We start from the raw sequence: 25,922 nt of genomic DNA on the forward strand, positions 1-25,922 counted from the left end.
CTGATGTCAGAGTGCTTTATCAATTTAGGAGGCAGAGCCCCACGCCCTGACTTGTCTACATAATCAACCACACAGGGGTGACTTCTCCGATCACCCGTGACCAGGCCCAGCATCAGGAGAGGAAGCAGCAAAAGGAAACCCAGTGACAGAGTAAAACCCTTAATGAAACGGAGTGCACAGAAATGCAACCCGCAAACGTCTCGTTTTCTTCCCGGGAACTGCATTCCCCACACCAATGCGAGCTCAAATGCCTGAAGGCACGTTCACAAAGGCGGGGACATTCTCCCAGCTCCTCCAGTGCTCGACTAGGAGGCATGAGCTCGGCCACGCAGGCTCTCTTGGCACACCCCGGGCCCCAGAAAGGCCGGGGCCCACGCTCCCTCCGCCAATGTTGCTTTCAATCCGTGAAACAGCTGCGGAGAAACGCGAGGGCCGGAAAGCAAACCCCTCCCTGTCCCATATAGTTTGCTCTCCCTGTCTTATCAGCATCGCTGAAGTGATGGCTAAAATAAATTATTTTTACTACACAGTGAACTTGATCTCCTATTCATTTCACACCAGAAGAATAGAAAAGATGGCAGAGTAAACATTTACCCATGTTAATCTACTAATTAATTAGGGCTGTGGCTCAAGCTCACCTGCAAACAGAATATGAGTGGGATATACTCTCTCGTTACTTATCAGTCATAAGTGAGCTGTAAGGAGCTTTTCGGTATAAACCATTGTTCTCTGACAGTGACCTCGGGCTGGTTCCAGTCACTGGGAAGAAGGAAAAGCTAGAAGCTGGGTGGGCAACCTTTTGGTTTGGACGCTTTACAGTGGATGCTACACACACAAATTCATGTTTCTTAAATTCCTCTCTAAAGGATGATGGCTATATTAAATGGAATCTTAAACAAAATCAGGTCAGCTGGATGATGGAATTTGAGTCCAATAACGGAGACAACAGAACGTTGGAGACGAGCGTGTCGGTCAGGGGTAATGAGATTTCACAGTGTGGAGTCTCTCTCTCGTCTGCCAAGTTTCCTGAGACAGGCTTCACCTTATAAACCCTAATAAAACGCACCCTACGTTAGGACCTGGGGATCGGTGAGCCTTCCCCGCACGCGCGGGCTACCCTGGAACATGAGCACACCCAGGGCAGTGGACGTGTCTGCGGGACGTGAGCCTGTTACGTAAATCCACAGATCGTGTCTCTGCAGCCCCTGACAAGCTACGAGAATCTCAACCTTTCTCCCTGCGCGCCTGCGTTTATCCGTGGCAATCCTCACGGATGTTTCTCAAATCCACAGGGCACACAAGTGTCAGGACTTCCCTTCCACAGGAAAAGAGCATTTCTGAGGCTGTGAACTCTGTGAAGAGGGGAGTAACAGAGATCCTGTCTGGCGTAGATTCCGTTGGGTCCCCCGAAGTGAGCGCGTGCTCGGCACCGTACCAGCCCTGGGTTCCGGACGCGGGGGCTTCCCACGACGTGGCAGCCCTCCCCGTCAAGCCCCAGTGCTCTGGAGGAACTCCATTCATCACCTAAATGAAGGAGGGCAGCGGTAAGTTTTGTTAGCACATCAGCCCTTGGGGAAGGGGCTTTTGTGTTACTCCTGAAGAGTTTGAGGGTCCCGTTTACGCAAGTGTGCTCTTCCATCCAGAGACGTCGTGAGTGGCTGTTCTCTGAGCGGAAGGGTATGTGACCAGGCTTCCTTTGGTCCTCTAGCAGCACAAAGAAAACGGAAGCAAAACATATCGGCCGTTTATACTGTCACGTGCAGAATTCTTCTTTATATACAAACAAAAAATCAGGTACATTCTGTGTTCTAATTTAATCTAGTCTCGTCTGTCTTGTATTCCAGAGGAAAAGTAAAAGAATTTTAAATAAATTTAGTTTATAAATGAAAGCAAGTCATCCCTGAATTTGTTCTATTATAGAAATGTATAACATGGATAAAAGGGGAACCATGTTTGAGTGTTTTCTCTAAGCGCTGTAACCACGGTGGTTACATGAGGGCTCGTTTTCTTCCGACTACAGTGCACGACTCTCACATCAATTGTGAAAATAGATGCAACTAGGGTACACAGCTGTCAAGAGTTGTTTATTTTTGGCACTTGAAATAGTTGGTAAAGACTTGGGAAATGAATACTAATCGTATCTATTCCGACGTATAAGGTGCTAACCATTCTGTTGAAGAACTCCAGAAACATGCCTTCAAACTCCCCTAAGTTTCACTGGTCTTACACTGAGAACCAGTTACATTATTTTCTCATTTTTCATGTGAAAAATCACGTATTAATGAATACCATCCCTTTAAATGGGTGCAAATCACAGACTTGCTTATTTTCTAGAGGAAGCGATCATGGCTACTCCTCTGTGAAAGAGAACAGAACTTTTTTTTCTCCTTTTAAGTTGAGCTCTGCCTGGAGGTCCTGTGGATTCACACATCGTCGTAAGAAATAATGCGAAGAGATCCAGGCGCCCCTCCCCCGTCCCCCAGCAGTAACCGAACTGTGGACGGCACCACCGATGCACCGCCGGCACTGGCCCAGCTGAGAAACACAACACCTGTCACCACGAGGGTCCCCCTGCTGTCCTTGGCTGCCACACCTCTTCCCTCCTGCTCCCCCGCATCCCCTCCTTACCACCCCATAACTGCTCAGCTCCCCTCCATTCCATCATTGTGTCAATTCGAGAGTATTATAGACATGAACCTACTCGGGACGAGGCCTCCCGGGACCGGCGTTGCTTCCCTCGGCACGGTGCCCTTGAGATCCGTCGGAATCTGGGCATCAGCAGGGTGTTCCTCTCTCTGCTGCGTCCACCATGGATGCACCACGGTCTGGTGCACCATCACCCGCCGGAGGGAGCCCGGGGTACTCCCAGGTTGGGGCTACTGTGAGTGATGCTGCCGCCAACGCCCACGGACTGGTTTTTGTGTGATCGTGTCTTCAGTCCTCTGGGACGAATGACCAGGAGAGCGGCTCCTGCCACAGGGGCTCATGTTCCGTCTCCACGGGACACCGTCAGGCTCCCCTGCAGAGGCGGCACCTTTTCCTCTGTGCTCCCACGCGGTGTGGGAGTGACCCAGGCCCGCACCCTCGCCAGCACTTGGGATTGTCAGTATTTTGTATCTTGGCCAGTCAGCCATTTCGGTGGTAGTTACAGGAACTGTTTTTTTTTTTTTTTTTTTATCCTCACCTGAGGACATTTTTCCATTTTTTGCTCAGGTAGAGTGGGAGGGAGAGAGAGGAACACAGGAGAGAGAGAGAGAGAGAGAGAGAGAAACATCCCGCACAACTGACCAGGGCCGGGGACAAACTGCAACCGAGGTACGCGCCCTTAGCGGGAACCGAACCCGGGTCTCTCAGGACCGCAGGCCGACGCTCTAACCACTGAACCAAACCGGCCAGGGCAGATACAGGAACTCTTTATGCATCCTTAGCTCGCCACTCTGTGTTCACAGGGCCAGGAAGCTCCTCCCTCTCTGACCTTTGGCCTCCCAGATGCAAGATTCTGCCGGGCGACCCATTTTTGGACGTCCACATTTTTTCCGTTGTCCTTTAGTTTTTAAGACTCTTAAGATATTGACCGTAACAAAATAGAGCATATTGATGTATAACAAAATGAATCATGTTCTAACAGTGCTTCTTAAACTGGTCTGTGGACATACCCTGTAGGAACTGAGAATTCTATGAAGTTGTTTAAAATGTGCTGTTAGTTAGAATTATAATCTCAAACAACCTTTGCCAGTTAAAAAGACAAAACCACTTTTTTAGTTATGAAATTTTCATAATATTGTGGTCTTGGGCTATCAAAATATAGTCTTGCCCTGGCCGGTTTTGCTCAGCAGTTAGAGCACCCCCACCTCACCCCCCCAGGGCCCACGGGGTGTCCTTAGCATGTTACTGGGAACACCAAGTAGCCCCACGCACGGTCGTTTTCTTTTCTCAGCAGTAACTTCTCGTCACACGTTCTGCGCCCAGACGTGACGTACGGCACCTGTGACGACGAAGGCAACTGCACAGTGGTGAGGAGGCCCCTGCAGACGACCCTGCCAAGGTGGTCCCAGACCGTCAGACAGCACCGAGACTCTGCCCCTCGCCTACCTTCGCAACATATAAACGTCAGACTTGCATAACTTTCAAATAACTCTCATTTGTAAATAATTTGCCGGCTTCTCAACACCAAAATCACTCCACTGTGATCTCCTACAAGGTCCAGAACTAGCAAGTTTGCTTTTTGTTAATGTCCTCGGGTGTTTCTGAACTCATGATTTCAGTAAAGCATATGACAAGTGGGTAAAATGAAAGAATAAAATCAAAGGGAAGATGATAGGTATAAGTGATAACATACCTATTACCATCTACAGAAAGAATCAGTATTCTCAAGAATATATAAGCAGAGTTTGGGGTCTGCTCGTCTGCTTTACAACTAGTATATAGTAATCAGAAAAGAGACTAAGGATATTAAAAGGGAAATAATGATGCTGGGAAAAAACGTAAAGGTCATTAAGAAAACATCGACTCTCAGCAATTTGGCTAAACAACGTTTACCTATGTTAGAGGTGGTTCAGGGAGCAAGAAGGTATTTCAACATCCTGTGCCAGTGTTAAAGTTTGGAAATCTAGCAGGTTAATTAGCTGTATGGTCAAAACAATCCATACTGTTTCTAAACATAACAGAGTTAAATTTTATTACAGATTTTTAAAAACTTGAATTCTTTAACAATTAGACATGACGTACTGTCAGTAAAAGCCTGTTTTCACTGTTCACCAAATTTGAAATATAGATGGTGGATGTCACTAAAAATATAGCCAGTTACATAATTTGGCTTTTCAGGGCCATTTACTCTTCTTTAATATTTACGACCGAAGCTATTAACATCTAAATGTCTTTGGTCTTCCAAACTCAGATCTGTCCTCATGAAGCTCAGAAGGAGGGGGGTAACAAAGGCATGCCCTTTGCTACTCCTGCAGAAGGGCCCACTTTGTGGAATGATGCTCTCCAGATGTGTAAATACTCTTGAAACCTCATAAAACTGAGTATTTGCTGAGAGCGATGTAAGAGCATCCAACTGGATGGACCTTTTATAAAGCAAACATTTCTAAGTCCTATTTTATTATCTATTTTGCAAGCCTAGTTCATTATAACAAAAAGGATACAAATAGAGTAACTTCCCTGTAACATGAATAAAACACACCAAGGTTTCCATGTCCTGGCTGTGATCATTAATTTTGCATGTCAGCTTGGCTGGACGGGTACCCGAACATTTGGTCAGACACTAGTCCAGATGTGTTGGTGAGGTGTTTTTCGATGAGATGACAGTTGGATCAGGAGACTGAGTAAATCAGATGGTTCCCCCCCAAGATGAGTGCCTGCCTCATTCAGGAGCTACAGGCCTGCCGAGAAGGCTGACCCCCCGGGAATCAGAAGACCTGCCTCCTGCCCAAATGCCTTCCAGCCAGGACACTGCTTCTCTCCCTGCCTTCGGGCTCGAGCGGGCACAGCAGCCCCTCCTGGGCCCCCAGCTCACCACCTGCAGGCTGGAGCTCGGCACCACCTTCCTGGTTTCCAGGCCTTCGGACCCGGACTGGAGCTCAGCTTGATGAGTCAGACCTCAGGACTTGTCAGCCTCCGTGACTGTGTCCCACGGTTCCTTATGTACGTCCATCTGTTGTCTATCTATCTATTTCCCTATCTATCTACCTACCTACCCACCTGTCCTATACACTGGACAGGTAAAGCTTATGGGTTCTGTTTCTCTGGGAAACCTTGACTAAGGAATACACTAGCTAATAAACCTGCACTGATACTAATGATATTAATCATATCATACAATGAATTATGTTCAAACAACATCTTATATAAATACCGAGGTCCCTGTCACTATAACAGTTAATCCAATTGTAAAGATGATCAGTCTTGGTATATACGACTACAGTGGAACCTTATTTTCCTTGCATAATTCTGAATATGAAAGTTACAATTTTGTAGAGGTGATTTCTGGGATTTTTGATATGTAGTGTGTTAGATTTGGGGAGGGGGGGCAGGAGAAGGAGTGACCTGCTATTGGAATGAGCCCTGCCTGAATTAACAAGAACTCTTTGCAAAGAAAAAATATCAAGCCACTCTGAGTAATATGTCAAAGATTAATATTTTATATTGCATACTTGTAGCTATGAGAAAAATAATACAAACATGCATAAAAACATTGCTTATGATGTAGGAAAAAGTGTATGTAACTCTTTCCAATCTGCTACTCCTAAACACAGAGTGCAGCAGATACCCACTTTATAAAGGTGTGTTTTAAAAGCAACAGTACCATGATGACTCTGCTGAACAATGCAGCTTAGGTTTCTGCTTTCACTAAATTGGTGCAGTCTTTTTAAGCTTGCTGAATTCAAATTCCACTATTCTCGAGGTAAGTAACACATATATATGGAAGAGTCAAAAATTTATTTATAAGCTCCACAGAGTTCTTTTTAGTTAAAGCATATAAATATTAGCCCAGCCACTGTGGCGCAGTGGTTGAGCGTCGACCCATGCACAAAGAGTCCTGCCTGTTCCAATCCAGGTCAGGGCACATGCCCAGGTTGTGGGCCCAATCCCAAGGGGGGAGGGGCAGGCAGGAGGTGGCCAGTCTATGTTCTCTCTCAATCTATGTCTCGATCTCTCTCTCCCTCTCTAAAAATCAATAAAAACATATATATATACATATGTATATATGTATATATATATGTGTGTGTGTTTGTATTATATATATAATTATATATGTGTGTGTATATATATATAATACAAACACACACACACACATACAAACATGCACATATATTTTCCCCAGTAAAATATGCATCCTTATCATTGCCTTAACACTTTAGTTTATTGCATAATCCATGAGATGAATCTTGTGTTATTTAAGGTGATCTGAGACTCTGCAGTAACTGCCTAATGATGATGGCAATCATGATGATGCTGCTGCTAATAAATGCTGATATTTATATAGTGCAGCGATTTTCAACCAGTGAGCTGTAAGGGTTTTTAAAACATGCAATACCTGACTATTCGGTCAGGGGCACTGACTCTTTTCCCTTAGACTGTCAAATAAAAATTAAAAAAATGACAACAGTCAACACAACCATAGCTGTCCAATGTGAATGAATCAAAATTATACTTATTTTTTTGATCATTTATTGACAAAAAATATAATATAGTTCTTGGTGTGCCACAGAATTGTAGTAATTAGTTTATGTGTGCCATGAGATGAGAAAGGTTGAACATTGCTGATGCAGTAGTTACTGAATATCATACTCTGTTCTAAGAGTTTTACAGAAATTAACCAATTTAGTCCTCACAAAATGCCAATGAGACAGGCACTGTTATTATTCCTATTTTACAAACGAGCAACCTGAAACACAGAGCGGCCATATTCTCCGAGTATGTAAGACACATTTTGAAAATTGTTTAGCCTTAATTTGTAATATTAAAAGTTAGACACTCCCCAAGTGCCTGAGTTACACTATTACGATAGCCAGTCTATAGGGTATGACCATCACCTAGAAGCGGAGATCTTGCAACATGGGAAATGCCTATGCGGTAACCCTGGAGCAGTCACCGTGCACCCCGCCCAGGGCTGGAACGGGGTTCAGCACAGCGCAGCCCCGCTGCTCCGGGGACACCCTCTGCCTCTCCCTCCTCGCTGCTCCACACTCCCATGTCTCACGCTGAGCCCTGTGGTCTGCCTTCCCCAACCACGGTCTGGGACTGGAGTCCTGAGGCCTCCAGGTCACCACTACTGTCAACACACCCAAAGTCCCTTCCATCCCTCTCCTCCTCTATCTTCCCACATGCTGCTTCACCAGTAATTCCCTTTTTAAAACACCCACGGAAGAGTCCCTTGGATGGAGGACATCTCCTTCATTGCTCCTCCCCTTGCCCTTTAAAGGAAGGACTTGCCCATGGTTCCAGTCTCTACAATATCTGCCTCTGCATGCGGGCCTTGAATACTCCGTTGCATGAGCTGACAAGAACTCTCTACAAAGAAAAAACATCCGTTCACTGTGAAAAGCATGTGAACAGAAACATGATCACATGTGAATAAAGTAGCCCCCAAGCTCCACACCCAAGTTCTCAGTGGCCTGATGAACAAGTCCACAGACCTCCTGCTAACACCGCCTCTCCCCAGTGTAGCGGTCCCCCAGCCCCCCTCAACCACACCAGGTCTGACTCCCACTTCTCTCCAGGGCCCCCTATTCTGCTCTGGTCTCCACACATGAACCTCAATGCCAACTCCACACACAAACCTCAACACCAACTCCACACACGAACCACAACACCAACTCCACACATAAACCTCAACGCCAACTCCACACACAAACCTCAACACCAACTCCACACACGAACCACAACACCAACTCCACACATAAACCTCAACGCCAACTCCACACACAACCACAACACCAACTCCACAGATGAACCTCAATGCCAACTCCACGCATGAACTACAACGCCAACTCCACGCATGAACCACGATGCCAACTCCATGCATGGACCTCAACGCCAAATCCACACATGAACCACAATGCCAACTCCACGCATGAACCACAACGCCAACTCCACGCATGAACCACGAGGCCAACTCCATGCATGGACCTCAACGCCAACTCCACGCATGAACCACAACGCCAACTCCACGCATGAACCACAACACCAACTCCACACATAGACCTCAACACCAACTCCACGCATGAACCTCGGTGCCAACTCCACACACAGACCACAATGCCAACTCCATGCATGGACCACAACACCAACTCCACACATAGACCTCAACGCCAACTCCACGCATGAACCACGACGCCAACTCCATGCATGAACCACAACGCCAACTCCACGCATGGACCACAACACCAACTCCACACATAGACCTCAACGCCAACTCCACGCATGAACCTCGGTGCCAACTCCACGCACGGACCACAATGCCAACTCCACGCATGGACCACAATGCCAACTCCACGCATGGACCTCGGTGCCAACTCCACGCAGGGACCTCAAGGCCAACTCCACGCATGGACCACAAGGCCAACTCCACGCATGGACCTCGGTGCCAACTCCACGCAGGGACCTCAAGGCCAACTCCACGCATGGACCACAAGGCCAACTCCACGCATGGACCTCGGTGCCAACTCCACGCACGGACCACAATGCCAACTCCACGCATGGACCACAAGGCCAACTCCACGCATGGACCTCGGTGCCAACTCCACGCAGGGACCTCAAGGCCAACTCCACGCATGGACCTCGGTGCCAAGCCAGTCAAGACCTGTGACTGCAGCTCCAAATGCCCTCGGCCGGGCCTACACCGTCTCCCCTGGGTGCTGGGAGGCCAGGGCCCCATGCTCTTCCCCGAGCATTCCCGCTCGTCCCCACCCCCGGATCCCTACTCAAGCTTCGGTTCACCCAGGAAGCCTTTCTTTCCCGGTGCCTTCCACTGAGACTGTTTCCTCCACCCTTTCCACTCGTGGTACTGGTGTTCCCTCTCACAGGACAGTAGTAATCAGGTCCTCATGTCACTGCTGCTGGTTGTAAGCTACGTCACTTGCTTCAGCCTAAGGATTCTGTTTGAAAACCCGTCATACGCAGCTGTCTCCACAAACCAACGAGGAGTTTTGCAGGTCTTTGGTGTTTATCAAAATTAAGAACCTCAATCAATAGATATCTCATATGTGCACCGATCAATCCTGCAGCGATTAGCCTATCAGCTCGCAGGGTGGAGGCGGGGAGCTTTGGGACCTCAGACTCCAAGACTTCTGGGAACAGAAGACATTTCGGTTCGAGGAGCTGTTTTCAAACCATTTATCTGTGAAGGAAACGGCCTTGGATTTCGAGGTTGGCGGTACAGTAAAAGCTTTCCAGTGGACTGAAATACAAAAATCAAAACCCTTTTCAGCACAGGCACTTCCCTTGTGAAAGGCAATTGCCTGGAAGCGAAGAGCCTGTGTGTTCCAGGAGCAGGCCAGCCATCCAGGGCAGCCCTGGGAGTGGGCGATTTGCATTTCTATGGCTTCTTTTGTGTGCCCGACTTCTGAGAGCATTTCACTCGGCTGTCACAGCATCCCCAGGAGAGACAGCCAGGGAGTGTCAATACCAGGAGGGACGCCCGACCAGACAGGGAGCCCTGGGCAGGCAGCCCCCGCTGTCACAGAGCTGGTAAGGCGGGGAACCATGTCTGCAGGTCCCCGGCAGCCCCTGACCCACCCCCAGAAGCACCGAGTCTCACGCTCTCACAAAGAGCAACGTCAATGTGCTGCCTTCCGCTTGGAGGTGAGGGCCATTCATCAGCCCCTAACCAGTTCTGGAAATCCCTGTTCTGGCGGATACCCGGATGGTAAGGGTCTGGGGCTTGTCTGGAGCAGTGCAGGCCCGGGGAGAGGACAGCAGGGCTTTCTCTCCCCAGCACTTCAAAGGCCTGCTCCGGGGACAGTCTTCCGGGGACAGTCTTCCGGGCGCGTGGAGACAGAACACAAAGGTGGGCGTCTGCTGTGCCTGCTCTCCAGCTTCGGAACAATTCTGGTGGGGCCCTGAGCCCTGCACCTCCTCTGAGTCACAGCCGCAGAGGTCCCACCGCCCTCCAGGGGTCACACTTGGGTTACAAATCCCTCCCGCGCAGGGAGTGAGCAGCCTGATTTGGAGAATTTATTCGAATCCTTCCTCATTAAGATTCAAATGGAATACGGAGGGTAGAAACTGAACAGACACCCGCACGGTGCCTCGCTGCTCCTGCAGTCAGTAAACATTTATTCACTAGCCCGGCTGTGTTCTCCCCCCACCCGCCCAGGGTGGTTCTCCAGTCCTTCCTGCTCGCTGTTGCCATGCATAATTAAGAAGGTCAGAATTAATGAAGCGGTGTGGAGGAAAGTTCAAGGAATCCCCAGGCACTATTTATTCTATTAGAGCCCGGGCGTGAATGTCAGGCCGGGGGCTGAAGCGGCAGAAGCCCTGGGCCGGCTGCATCCCAGGAACACGCCACCAGGGGAGACTCACCTGCACCACCAAGTCATTCCTGAGCTCCTTCCCTGCGAAAATCACACGCAGTTGGTCAGCTGGAACCCCCTGTCGCTTAGCAACCACCTCCTTGAGCTGGAGGATGCTGGTGGCAGAATCGACCTCCACTGGGAAACCATGGCTGGAGTTGAACCTCACAAACACTGCCGGAGAAAATTGGGAGAAAGAAAGTGAGCATCGCTCCGCGCCTTCACGCGGCAACAGCGACATTTCTGACAGCGGACCCCGCCCGGCCCTCCCGGAAGGCACGCAGTTTCTTTCGCGTACAACTCAGTGCTACTGAGTCGCATTTGGGGGGAAATGGAGTTCCCGTGTTATACTAGTCAGTGACCCACAAACAAAACTGCGTGTTCCTTTTGACGTCTGTGCTGGGAAACAGGGACTCAAGCAGAGCATCTGTCGGGCTGGAACTGAACGAGGCCCAGGAGTCCACAGAGGCTGGCCTCCGACAGCCTGCGCGGACACGCGCCGTCCACGGTGCCCTCTTCACAAAACGCAACCCATGCGTTGGCGCTCCCGGTCCAGTGAGTCCCCACTTGTCGTGGGTAACTGCTGTGACTTCAAGCCAAACGACGTATAATGAAATCAGTGTTACCAAAGGCTAATAGGCTAATTGACAGAAACAAGACTAAAGTGCCTATGACATCTCATCGACGTTATCAGAAAACAAAGTTCTTTAAGGACCTGCTGTAGAGCGATGGAAAAAATTCAAGCCACTTTGTGGACCCGAGTGAAAGCCACCGGCTGTGTCCCAGAGCCCTGGGCACCGGCGGGCCCCCGGCCAGGCTCCGCTGGGCCTCAGAGACACGGATTTGCCTTTCCCTTCGAAACCAGTAACACCGCTTATCTTCGTGGAATTTCTCCACTGCCCTCGGGTCCCTGCGGGGATCCCAGTCCTGTGCCCGCCTCCTCTCACTGGTGCTCACATCGTCCCTCCTTCCACGCCTGCCATGGCTCCCACAAAACCTCCGGATCTCTGCAGTGGCCTCCCAGCTGAAGACGATCTGCCCCCTTCACTGCAGCTGCCCCATGCCATCTGCAGAGTGGGCCAGGGCTCGGGCCTTCCCAGAGCACTCCGACCCCTCCGGTCCCACGCTGTCCCTGAGGGAGAAACTCCAGAGCCCGCTCCGACCCCTCCGGTCCCACACTGTCCCCAGGGAGAAACTCCAGGCCCCGCTCCGACCCCTCCGGTCCCACACTGTCCCCAGGGAGAAACTCCAGGCCCCGCTCCGACCCCTCCGGTCCCACACTGACCCCGAGGGAGAAACTCCAGGCCCCGCTCCGACCCCTCCGGTCCCCCACTGTCCCCAAGGGAGAAACTCCAGGCCCCGCTCCGACCCCTCCGGTCCCCCACTGTCCCCGAGGGAGAAACTCCAGGCCCCGCTCCGACCCCTCCGGTCCCACACTGTCCCCAGGGAGAAACTCCAGGCCCCACTCTCACCGGGCTCGGACCCAGACCCAGCATGTCCTCCACTGGTCCCACTGCACCTGCTGTGTCCCCGGGACACAGAGCACACAGAGCACAGCACATGACCGCGCCATCTCTTGCCTTCTGCATGCCACGCCTCCGTCGCTCGCTGAGGAAAGCGGGTTCACCAGGAGCCATGTGGAAGGTGAGCCCCTCCGAGACGCCACTCACTGTCAGCCCCTGGAGGCGAGCTGCCCTCAGGGCTCCGGAGACACTGACCCTCAGCACTGCCACGTGCTCGCATGAAGGCGGTGCCGCGGAGGTGCCCGGTGCACCCTGCGTGTCAGAAGGACCTAGGCACCAATCCCTGTGGCTCCCTCGGCCGCTGAGAAGCTGAGGGTTACATTAGTCTTCACCCTTTGGCTCTCGGTCCCTAATGTTCGCATCTAAGCCGCGGAGGGTGTCCATACTGTTCGTAGCTATCACCCAGTGGTCTTAAAAAATAACTCATATCTGCACAGGCCTTAGATGTTTCTGATATACGGTTTGTTATCAGTGGGCCAGGTTTCCTCAAGCTTCGTGGCAGTGAGGTTCTGGGGGTACTGCTGACACAGCGTTTTCAGAAGCTCCCATGGGACAATGAGATGGGGTAGGAGACTTTATTCGCATGGAGGTACATTCCTTTGGCTGTAAAGTCTCAGCTCTCTGAGTCGAGCCCTGATAAAGGGGCAGCTGTGGGTCCAGGGAAGCTAGAAACAGGGCCAGTGTCTGGAGTTTTCTTTCCATGTTGCAGCCAGGCCGGTGCAGCATGAGCCCATGGGTCCACTGCGTGGAGTCCAGGTGGGGCGCGCAAGGGAACGCCCCCTCTGCAGCCCGCGCAAGGGAACGCCCCCTCTGCAGCCCGCGCAAGGGAACGCCCCCTCTGCAGCTCGCGCAAGGGAACGCCCCCTCTGCAGCCCGCGCAAGGGAACGCCCCCGCTGCAGCCCGCGCAAGGGAACGCCCCCTCTGCAGCCCGCGCAAGGGAACGCCCCCTCTGCAGCCCGCGCAAGGGAACGCCCCCTCTGCAGCCCGCGCAAGGGAACGCCCCCTCTGCAGCCAGAGTGCCAGGAGCTCTGGTCGGCAAGAGAAGGAACCAAGAGAGGGAGAAAGGGAACGTCTTTTGTTCTGAGTCTTAAATATTCAGCTTTCACGCCCCTGCAGTGGCCACACCTATTCTGGTCACTTACCTGTTCTCAGGAGTGACTGACAGGTAAGCACCTTCCCCTATCACTCACATCTTACTGGGCATGCGTCTAAACTGCCTCTGTCCAGCCCCTTCCCCACCAATCTGCGGGGCACAGACGTTAACAGCAGCCCTCTGGCAAAGCTGCATAAATGGCATGCCTATATTATCGAGTCTCCCCTTTACTCCTTTCCTGGTACATAATAACCAGATTATTATAACAATATCAATCTTATCTCCTTTAAAAGATTATAAACTCCTCAAAGCCAGGCACTATAGCTTATTTATTGCGCTATCTCCTTTGAATGTAGCCTTACCACTAACTAGTTCTCAATTAAAATGTGAGATTTCACCTAATCATAACCATAATATAATAACAATTCCGATGCCAATAACGAGCAAGCACTCAGGAGGCAGCTGCATCTGTACCTTCCGCACACTGCTACTGAGCTCTCCGGTGATCTGGTGCGGTCGGTATTACTGCTGAGCTCCCCGGTGATCTGGTGAGGTCGCTATTACTGCTGAGCTCCCTGGTGATCTGGTGAGGTCGGTATTACTGCTGAGCTCCCTGGTGATCTGGTGAGGTCGCTATTACTGCTGAGCTCCCTGGTGATCTGGTGAGATCGGTATTACTGCCGAGCTCCCCGGTGATCTGGTGCGGTCGGGATTACTGCCGAGCTCCCTGGTGATCTGGTGCGGTCGGTATTACTGCTGAGCTCCCCGGTGATCTGGTGCGGTTGGTATTACTGCTGAGCTCCCTGGTGATCTTGTGCGGTCGGTATTACCATACTTATTTAATAGGGCAGTAATGGGGGCCTAGCACGTTGTAATCACCTTTCCAAGGACATCAGCTACTTTGCAATAGAATCAGAACCCAAGTCCAGTTCAGGAAGTCTAAGCTCTTCCACTTCTACTGTAACAGGCTGCCTCGAATGTTCTCGGAAGGCAAGTCCACATTCCTTTTCCTTACGGTAAAAAGAACCAACAGCAAAAAGGTTTCATCACATAATTCAGACGTTCCCTACACAGTGAGCAGCGGAAAATGGGATTGAACAATGAGAGCCCCGGGGAAGAGCAGAGAGCAAAGGTCGGGGAACCTGGTTCTAGGGCAGAACGGGACAAAAAGTGATGCCGAAATGAGGGCAGGTGACACAGATGTCACCACAGGAGCAAAAACCAGGCACATCCGACCAGCATGGGAAATATTTAGGGAAAATAAGGACAAGAAGTGACAAAAGTGATGCAAAGAAAATTGATGAAAAAATTTTTTCAGCCCTGGCCGGTTTGGCTCAGTGGTTGGGGCATTGGCCTGCGGACCAGAGAGTCCCGGGTTCGGTTCCCACTAGGGGCACGTACTTAAAAAAGTATTTTTTTTCCCCAGAGGAAAAGGTGCTTTTGATGTACTTTTGAGTCGATGTCATGCGACACCCCTGAAAGCAGAGGGGGGGATGATGCACTGGAAGGCCCGAGGCCCCCCCACACCGCAGGTCGGAGACCATAAGACACCCAGAGCATCAGGTAAGCAGGGCCAGCGAGGGCGAAGGGGGCCAGCGGAGGCCAGCGGGGGCTGCCGGCTCTCAACGTGGTTTTCTCAGTGTGAGGAGACTTTCCGGAAAAGCAAGCACCACAGGGGGGATGTGGGAAGCAGCAGCTGGGGACTTTGTAAAAGCTTCCAAAAAAGAGATGGCGAGGGCGAAGGGGGATAAATGGTGACAGAAGGAGACCTGGCTTGGGGCGGGGAACGCACGGTACAATATGCAGATGGTGTGGTATAGAGCTGTGCACCTTAAATTGAGATCATTTTATTCACCGATGTCACCCCAATAAGTTCATTTTTAAAAAGGAATAAAATGCTCTGGCCGGTTTAACTCAGCGGTTAGAGCGTCGGCCCGCAGACCAGACAGTCCCGGGTTCGGTTCCCGCTAAGGGCACGTACTTCGGTTGCAGTTTGTCCCCGGCCCCGGTTGGGGTTGTGTGGGTGTCAGCCACTCGATGTGTCTCTCTCATGTGTCTCTCTCACGTCAATGTCAATGTCTCCCTCTCTCTCTCTTTCTCCCTCTCTCCTCCCACTCTGTCTGAAGATAGATGTAAAAAGTGTTCTCGGGGGAGGATAAAAATAAATACATAAATTAATTAATTAACTAATTAATTAAATAAAAAGGGATAAAAATTCCAGATCTTATTGATGATTTTTCTCCAGGGTTTTAAATTATGGGAATTCTGCTGTAAGGACCTGAATTATAAAGGAAAAACGCTTCAGAAAACATATTAGATAACTCTGTACCATTACCTAAAGGCTTTTTCCCTTACAAATAGAAAAATTAAAGTTTTTGAGCTTACGTTCTACTTGGATAAATCTTAAAAATACTTTAGAAATAAATATTTGTGACTAGGAGGTCAGATATATGGTAGGAATTTATGGTGGAAAGATTGATCAATCACATAGCAGGTATCTGGGTTCCTAAAATATCGGCACAGATCAGAACAAACATCTTCAAGTGACCTGATCACCAATAATCAAACGCCAACATAAGGACAATGACTTGGCTCATGGCAGTGGTCACGAGGGAGCCATGCTCCATCTTCCTCAGACCTGCCGCAGCCACGGTTCCCCGACAGAGGAGGGGAGCTTCCTCCCCTCCCCCCTACGACCTCTAAAACAGTCACAGAAAGCAGAATGTCTTTGGAGCCAGGAAAAGAGAAACTGAATCCCGGGAGTCGCGGTTGCTCCACTTGATAATTTTATGACTTCGGACAAGTACAAAGTCACCTTGAATCTTAGCTTCCTTATCTGCCAAAGGGAGGTGATGTATGCAATCCACACACCTGCTAGGGAAGACGTGTTGACATGTATGGGTGCATTGTGGAAATTTAGGAAGAGCCCTTAGTGCAGAGCCTGCACTCTTAGCACAGGGCACCCCAAAACAGTTCCTCGCTTTGAGTGACCCGGAGCTCATGACAGCAGGTCCACTGTTTGCACTGTAACTCAGGTAGATTAGGTAGGAGAAGGGTAAACTAGCGCCTGTTTGTCTGGCTTCTGCTCCTCTTCATGACGGGACAGACAGCTTCCAAGAACGGAGAGACTTGATAAAGAGTTCAGCGTATCTCCATTTTCTGAGATTTCATGATAAACTAAAAGTTTTGAAATGCGTTGTTTCAATGACACCTATTATAGCATCAGGCATAAACACCATGTCAATAGACATGATCGATAACTGTGTTATCAATAAACACCATAATGCACTGATGAGGATACGAGATCATGAGCTACAGCCACACTCACTGGTTATGTGATCCCTAAACAGAGTTGTCCAGGAGATCCAGAGAGTAAGCAAGGAACTAGGAAGGAAGACAGGATGGAGTCATTGGCTGATGGGTGCTTATATTTCTCCCAAGAATATTTTATTTGCCCAATCTGACCAGGTATAAATTTTCACGTTATAACTATGGTAGTTTCACACAATTCACACCAATGACTACAGTCCTCATGGGGCTCCGGCTACGTGGAAGGCAGCCCTGCTCCTCCGTGGGCAGGGGGCTTCAGGTGGGAAGACTCACCCTTGCTCCATGCTCCCGCGGTGAACTCTCGTGCATCTGCACAACCCATCCACCCACGCCCGTCTTTTAAAAAATTATTTATTTATTCATTTTTGTTACAGATATTTCTCCTTTTCTCCCCACTAATTCCCCCCTTCCACCTCCCCACCCTGTCCCCATTTTAAAATTATTTAAAAATATTTTCTTCCTTTATTGATTATAAAGAGAGAGGAAGTGAGAGGGAGAGAAAGATAGAAACATCGATGAGAGAGAACATAGACTGCTCATCTCCTGCATGTCCCACACTGGGGATCGGGTCCCACAACCTAGGCATGTGCCCTGACTGGGAATCCAACCAGTGACTTCTTGGTGCAGGGGTCCATGCTCAGCCACTGAGCCACACTGATTGGATCCATCCCCCTTGTCTTAGTGATTGGCTCAACAGTCGGCACCTGACATCCCCCTGGTCACAGTGACAGGTTCTCTGGAATAGAGGTGACTGAGGAGGACCAGTCAAAGTGAAATTTAGGACTTGTCCAAGACTTGGTGAAGAAGTGGTTTTAGATGGCAAGGAATAGCATGTGAGGCCCAGACACTTCTGCTCAGAGACTTAAATAAAAATAGCTCAAGACAGACCATGACCATCAGCACATAAACCGGCTCAGCGCTTTGGGGTCAGACACCTCTTCCTCTAGAGGGCGCCGCCACACGCTCAGCTCCAGCTGCAGGCCGGCGAAGATCGGAGCGTGCCCTCGCCACTGGGCAGCCACAGGCGACACACAGATCTCCAAGGCTCTCTTCTACCTTTGTGACATATCACCACGGCCAGTACCTCCTCCCAGACAAACTGACCAACCTGGTCCTCACAGCCCCTCCAGTCACTGACCCGCTTCTCTGCACAGAAGACTGCCCTGTGAGTGTCTCTCAGCCCATTCTCCATTTCTTTACCCTGTCGTGAAGCCACTTTTAGAGACGTCTCTTCGCAAAGCCATGACCTCAACGCTTCTAATTCAACCGACTGCCCGTTCTTTTCCTATCTGACCATTGCTAGACATTCAGCTGGGCCTCGGTTTTATCACACTTTGTCCTCTTGGCCTCTGCCCCCACTTTGCCCCCTAGTTTCCTCAACGACACAGGCTATGGTTTTAGCTTCGTCTACTGCATCTCTCCTTTTGCTGGGCCCCCTGATTTTAGGGTGCCCAGGGGTCTGCTTGGACTCTCTTTCCTCTGGTCTCTGGGTGTTCTCTCAGGGCTGTGCTATCTAAGCTGCATACACTGTAGTTAATCACAATTTAATAATTTTCACTGGAAATTGTCATTTAACATGATTTTTACTTTATATTCCTATTTTTTTTAAATATGTGTTTATTGATTTTTTTGGGGGGGTGGGGAAGGGAGTGAGAGATAGAAACATCAATGTGAGAAAGAAACATTGATTGGCTGCCTCCTGCACGCCCACTACTGGGGATGGAGCCTGCAACCCGGGCATGTGCCCTGACCAGGAATCGAATCGGGACCTCTCAGTCCGTGGGGCGACACTCAATCCACTGAGCCACCCTGGCCAGGCTTATTTTAAAATTCAACTCTCCCACGGCCTTCTTCTTCAGCCCACCCCGGTCACGCGAGTCCATGGCGTTATCTAACTCTTAGGACCAATTCCAAGGTTCCTCCACTCATACAATCAGATCATAAGAACTATACTGGACATGTACTAACAACTTTCGTGTAGAAATCTCAAATGCTTAAATACAAGGTAAAACAAACCTGCCCCAAATCACAGTGTATGTTCAGCATTCAGGAAGCAAAATCAGATTTAATCCCAATTTTGGCATTTAAAGCTTAAACCATTTAAATATTTGCAGCATATTAGGTATTTATCATGGAATTACAATAGTGAAAATTTTTAATACACTTCAAATAACTAAAAATTATTTTAAGTAGTTACCAAAAAATGTATGTGTATTTATATATTTATATATGTATTTATATATGTATGCATGTATATAAGTGTGTGTTATCTATGTGTGTGTATATATATCCAAGTTAACAAAACTGTGTGTATATTACCTATCTAATGTTTATGTGTAATATGTATATAGTGTGTATATATATATAAATTAATCTATGACATCTTAATATTAGTCTAAGAAATAAGTATATATTACTATTACATGTATATATCCACAAGTATATACCTTATAAATACACTTTACAAAATTATAGAATTTTGTAAACCTAGATAAATGAGTTACCAAACTGGGTAGAGTTGTTTTGAGCGATAGCCTGTATTAATTATATTCTGATTATCACAGAAAAATAGCAAATGCAAAACCGCGGATAAAGAACTGCTGGGCCCCTGCTCCGCAGTGGTGCAGGTCATTTTGAAGCCCAAAGGGAAGGTGAGAACTGCGGCGTGCGGGAAAACAAGCCGTCCACGCACCAGATACAGCGAAGAACAGGAGCACATGGCCTCGAAGGGCCTTGCTCTAAATGAAAGCTTATTTTTAAAAATCTGGACTAATTCCAGATCTGCTGTCCAAAAAAATATATTTTTCAGTTCAAATCCAACCAAAATAACCGCTTCGTGAAACAAAACAAAACAAAATAAACCACTGTCATCAGAGAAAAATGGCAGAATCCAGACTTTCCAAAAATTACATTCATAATGTTCAGAATACAATGACAAAATCACCCAACATTTGAAAGAACCGTAAAAATAAAGCGCACTTTCAGGAGAAAAGCAAATCAACTGGGACAAACCCTGAGGTCCATCGAATCTGGATGTAGTAGACACGATTTCAACATGGCCAGTATTACGTCCTCAATGGAGTAAAATAAAATATTCTTGTAGTGAAAGAAAAGACAGGACCGATACGCAGAGAAATGGAAATTATAAAGAAAAACCCAATGAAAAATTGCAGAACTAAAACTATATTATCTGGAATAAAAGTATACTGGATAGGTTTAATAACAAAATGGAGATAAGAGAGAAAATATTCATTAAGAATAGAGAGAAAGGAGATTAAAAATATGAACAGACCTCAGGGACCTCGTAGGTAATATCAGATTGTCTAAGGTACATGTAATTTGAGCAACAAAAAGAAAGAAGACAGAAAAAAATATTTGAAGAAATAATGCTTAGAATTTAGAAATAGCTAATGGAATAAATTTATATATTCAAGATGCTCAGCAAACACCAAGCAAGATAAACATGAGTAAGACCATGTCAAGGCACATTATAGTCAAACTTTTGAAAACCAAAGACAAGGAGCAAGTTTTGAAAGACACAGGATAAAAGGACCCCCCCTCCCCACACAAACAGGCTTAAAATAATGTAACTGATGGTTAATGTCTCATCAGAAACAATGGGGCCAGAGTAGAAGTACATCTTTAAAGCAGTGGTTCTCAACCTTCCTGATGCCGCGACCCTTTCATACAGCTCCTCATGTTGTGGCAACCGCCAACCATAAAATTATTTTCGTTGCTACTTCATAACTGTAATTTTGCTACTGTTATGTCTTAGGTGACCCCTGTGAAAGGGTCGTTCGACCCCCAAAGGGGTCATGACCCACAAGTTGAGAACTGCTGCTTTAAAGTGTTTAAATTAAAAAAAAAAAAAAAAAATACTGTCAACACAGAATTCTATATCCAGTGAAAATATCTTTCAAGAATAAAGACAAAATAAAGACATTTTAAGATAGAAGAAAACTAAGAGAATTTGTCACAAGCAGACTCCCCTACAAGAAATGCTAAAGGAAACTTCACACTGAAGGGGAACTGTATCGGTTGGAATTGCTGAGCCTCAAACAGGAGTAAGATCAAAAATGCTAAATATCTCAGTAAATACAAAAAACAATTATGTGGGAGGAGTTTTTTTTTATTTTTATTTTTGCTTTGTTCATCATAATTTCTTTATAACATATAACTGGATTACACTGTGTTCCCTCGAGTCTTAATGCTGAAGTCCTAACCCTAATGTAATGGTATTTCGAGATGGGGTCTTGAGGCGATAATCAGGTTTAGATACGGTCATAAGGATTGGACCCTCAGGATAAAATTGGTGCTCTTATACTATAAGGAGAAGCACAATAAAGCCCCCTCCCCCAGGTGGAGCCATCATCTGTGAGCCAGGAAGAGGCCCTTCTGGAGTCGGATCATGCTGGCAACCTGGTCTTGGACTTCTGGTCTCCAGAATGATAAGAAAATAAATTTACATTATGTGAGCCCTCGAGTCTATGGCATTTTGTTATGGCAGCTGAGTGAAAGCAACATTAAAGGGAAAGTTAAAGTTTCATGTGTTTAAGTCACATGCAGATACAAGTATGACAACCATAGCAGAAGGAATGTGGGGATGGAATCAAACCTACCAGGTTGCAAGCTGTCTACATTTGGGGGGGTGGAATATTAACGATATAACGATAAATGTAAAAATTTGAGAATATACATTATAATTCTTAGAGTAAATAGAAAAATGAATTAAAATGTTGAACTAAAAAGCAAATAAAATTACCACATTATTCTAAAAAATATTGAATTTCCAAAAAGGTAGGAAATGAAAAACAGAGAAACAGAACCAGGGGGTGGGACAGATAGAAAACATAATGAAACAGTAGACCCAAATTCAAAGGCATCAGTAGTCACATTAAGACTTAATGAAATAGCCCTGGCCGGTTTGGCTCAGCGGTTAGAGCGTCGGCCTGCAGTCCGGAGAGACCAGGGTTCGGTTCCCGCTAAGGGCATGTACCTCGGTTGCAGTTTGTCCCCGGCCCTGGTTGGTCGTGCGGGTGGCAGCCACTCGATGTGTCCCTTTCATGGCGATGTTTCTCTCTCTCTCTCTCCTCCTCTCTCTCCCTCCCACTCTATCTGTGCAAAAAATGGGAAAAGTGTCCTCGGGTGAGGATTAAAAAAAAAAAAAAAAAAAGACTTAATGAAATAAACACTGCAATGAAAAGGCAGAGACTATCAGAGTAGACAGAACATAGTAGATCCACCTATAAACTGTCTGTAACAACTACATTTTAAATACAAAGGCATGATTAGTTTACAAGTAAACGAAGTTTCAAAATGCCAAGCGAAATAAGTGTAAGAAGGCAGAAATGGCAATATTAATATCACATAGATTCAAATAAAAATTATTATTTAAAAAAGATGTTTCAGACTGTGTTGTCACCACTCGAGGTAGGCGGGAAGGCTCAAAAATCACAATACTCTCCCTTTCCTTCCCCTCTGGAGCTGGGACAGGCGCCTCTTACCTCATGTAGCCAGACTCGGAGTGTGTGTGTCTCCCTCTGCTCCCTGGACAGAGACAGACAACCGGGTGTGCACTTCCTACCTTGTTAGCAGGCAGGAGGCCAGGAGGCACCGGCAACTCCTGCAGACACACCTATGGCCCTGAGGCAGCTGCTGCGACTCTTCCGCAAGGTGCGCCCACTGGACTTCACACTGCTGTCCCCCTTCCTCCCCCAACCTCCTCTCTTTCTTTGACTAATTCTTCCATTTTCTCCTTTAATTCTTTAGAAGCCACATTATGGGAAGTAGGAAAAGGGGAGTAAGATTGATCAAATTAACAGTCTATGTCACGAGAGACGTGCATTGTGGCTGAGACCAGGGACTCTGGAACCCTGCTGGGTCCAAAGCCTTGGTCTCTGCCTCACCAGCTGCGTGACCTGGCTGCACAGTGTCTGACTCCCAGTTTGTTCTCCGTAAGATAGGGGATACCAACAGTACCCACCTCGTAAATGTGTTGTGGAAATTAAATAAATCAACACGTGAGAAGTATTTCGGTGAGTGCCTGGAACATTATACATTTCAACAAGTCCTGGCTCTTACCTAGGCCCAATCTGTGGCTTAAATGTTGTGGTTACTGTTTCAAGTACACTATTAACATTTGGGTAGCTAGAATAGTTACCTTTCATTTTCTTTCAATGAGAAAGGTTTTCCAGATGGCGTTCTATTTCACTGTGATTTATCTGACACTGTCACTGACCTGAAGTGGCTTTAGGACACTGATAATGATACCTTCCGCTTAGATAGGCCTCTCTGTTTTCCAAGAACTTTTGTAGACATGATCTCAGTTCATCTTCCCAACAGCTCTGAAGGATCATGGGACGGCATCTACTATCCCTACTTTTAAAAGGAATGAACAGAAGTGCAGGGAGGAAAAGGGGTGGACCCCAGATTTAGAAGGAAAGGAGCAGGGATGAGAACCTGTGTCCTGAACCCCTCTTCTCAGATCAGCGGCTTTCCCGCGACTGTAGCCCTGGGTGTGTGGGACCCACAGCCAGCGGGGACAGTCACCCACCCGCGGCAGTACAAGAACCAATAACAAGGTGGTTATGTTAATTTTGCTCTTTCCGGCAAAATTAATTCTTATTAGCTGATGGATTTGATAAAGCAGACTGGTTTGGGCCAATCATGTCAAAAGGCAGGCATTTTCAAGAAAAATTAAAGAAGTTATATATGCAGCTTCAAGACATTGATAAACACATATTACAAGTAAGAAAAACACAGTTAAACATAGATATTGGCATTGGCAACAATGTATTGAAATTGATAAAATTTCAATTTTCAAATGTGTTCTAAATTTGTCAGATTAAATAAGATGCCTCTAAATGAATATCAGGTAAAATTAATTATAAGTTTAGAATTCTTGGTATAATCTATTTGACACACTTCCCAGAAACAGAAATTGAATGGGTCTATATGTTAATTTTCAAAATAGGTTGTTGTAAATTCCTTCTTGTCAACAAAGTTAAAGATGGACTCAACTGGTTTACAAACTGATAGATCAGCAGAAGAATGATAATGAAGACTTACGAAGTAAATTTTCTCATATAATCACTTTGAGGGCATTCAAAGAATGAGGCAATGTTGCTATAACTAAAAGCCCAACAAATACTTACAACTATAAAAATGAAAAAAAAAAACAAAACCAGACTTATCCTGTGACCCTTTCATTCTAGCAATAAGTGGTATTCATCCATAGATACACGTGTTAGAAAAATAGCCCAAACCATCATTAAAAGATGAATTTCTAAAACAATTAAAACACACTTTTTCTTTATTGATTTTAGAGAGAGGGAGGGAGAGGGAGACAGAGATAGAAACATCAATGAGCGAGAACATAGATTGGCCACCCTCTGCATACTCCTCACTGGGGATCGGGCCCACAAGCTGGGCATGTGCCCTGACCGGGAATTGAACCAGTGACCTCTTGGTGCATGGGTCGATGCTCAACTATTGAGACATACCGACCTGGTGAATTTCTAATATAATTTTTGTGTTTAATAATTATTGGTCTAAAATACCAATGAATTATTGATCCAACTAGATAGGATATTTATATTGTTTTAATAATTTTTATACTAAAAATAGCACTAATGATTTCATAAACCAGTAGAAATTTTTCATACCAAGGCAATGATACCAGAGAATTTATATACCTAAAGTTTCAATTTTTACATATATTTTTGTTGCAGAGATGTATTTCAGGGTGATGCATAAAGAAATTTCAAACAAAAAAAAAAATCTGTTTTTGTTCTTTTTGATAGTTATGTTCTATATAGTCACCACAAACACTGAATTAGCAACTACTGAACCAAAGCTCCTAGGATAGATACAGGGTCAGGTCACAGCTGTTTTATCACCAATCAGTACACAGCCTTGATTTATGTGTGTGTCAATTTAAAGACATTTTATTTACGATGTACAATTGATTCCTTAGCATTGAACTCGTGGCCAATAACACTAACCGAGGACTAGGAAAGCTTCCCTAACACACGTCATTCTCCATAAGGTATGTCACAGCCTCTGTGCCGAGGGACAACTAGCCCGTGCCTGGGGGCCACTTTAAACAGCAAATCAGTCCACAGAAAGCACACATACAGGGTGTGGCAAAGGTAGGTGTACTGTTGTGAGTACACAAAACACAGAGTTTATTCTCGCATGATTATTAATTATTGTGTTATTTATTTGTGTTATAGCTGTAAGCCTACCGTGTACATAAAAGCATGGCACTCCAGAGACCACAGAAGGGTCACCTGTCTACAACCCAAGAGCTGAGCAAGGAAGCAGAGCACCACGTCCTGCCTCCACTGGGAAGCCACGCTCAGAGCCACTCCAATCCCTCACCATTCTGCTCACGTCAGCCACGGGTGGCCAGACAGCGACTGGAACAGCGACACAGTATCGATTTGGGGTTACAAATACCTATTGGCATGTAGGTGAATCCCCAAATATGGAATCCACGAATTATGAGGACTGGCTGTGTTACATTATGATCAAGTCCTACAGGAGAATAAAATAGAAACACACGTTTAAGGAAAAAACTGGAGGGACTTCCGGTCAGGTGGCGGGTAGGTAAAGGCGGTGTCCGTCCTCCCACAACCACATCAAAGTTACAACTAAACTACAGAACAACCATCATCAAAACTGCCTGAAATCAAGCTGAATGGAAGTCCTACAGCTACGGAATTAAAGCAGCAGCCACACCGAGACTGGTAGGAGGGGCGGAGGGGACGGGCTGGGCCCACACCCACGTGTGGCGGATACAAATCAGGAGGACACCTTGGCTGGGAAGGTCCTCCCTGAGGACTGAGGGGTCCCCGTCCCACACCAGGTGCCCCGCTCAGGGTTCCAGTGCCAGGAAGAGAGTCCCCATCACTTCTGGCTGGAAAACCAGCAGGAACTGAGGCTCAGGGAGGCTG

The 25,922-nt window shown here is 47.2% G+C and overlaps 1 protein-coding gene across 1 annotated transcript in view; it reads right to left on the reverse strand.

Annotated features, from left to right (window-relative positions):
• Positions 1–25,922, reverse strand: part of PRKN (parkin RBR E3 ubiquitin protein ligase) — a 1,054,158-nt gene that overhangs the window by 835,200 nt on the left and 193,036 nt on the right. Inside the window, exon 2 of the mRNA XM_036249419.1 lies at positions 11,029–11,192. Coding sequence (XP_036105312.1) covers positions 11,029–11,192 — 164 coding nt within the window. The remainder of the gene's footprint in view (positions 1–11,028; positions 11,193–25,922) is intronic.

The sequence above is a fragment of the Molossus molossus genome, unplaced genomic scaffold, assembly GCF_014108415.1.
Source record: "Molossus molossus isolate mMolMol1 unplaced genomic scaffold, mMolMol1.p scaffold_m16_p_8, whole genome shotgun sequence".
Taxonomy (NCBI): domain Eukaryota; kingdom Metazoa; phylum Chordata; class Mammalia; order Chiroptera; family Molossidae; genus Molossus; species Molossus molossus.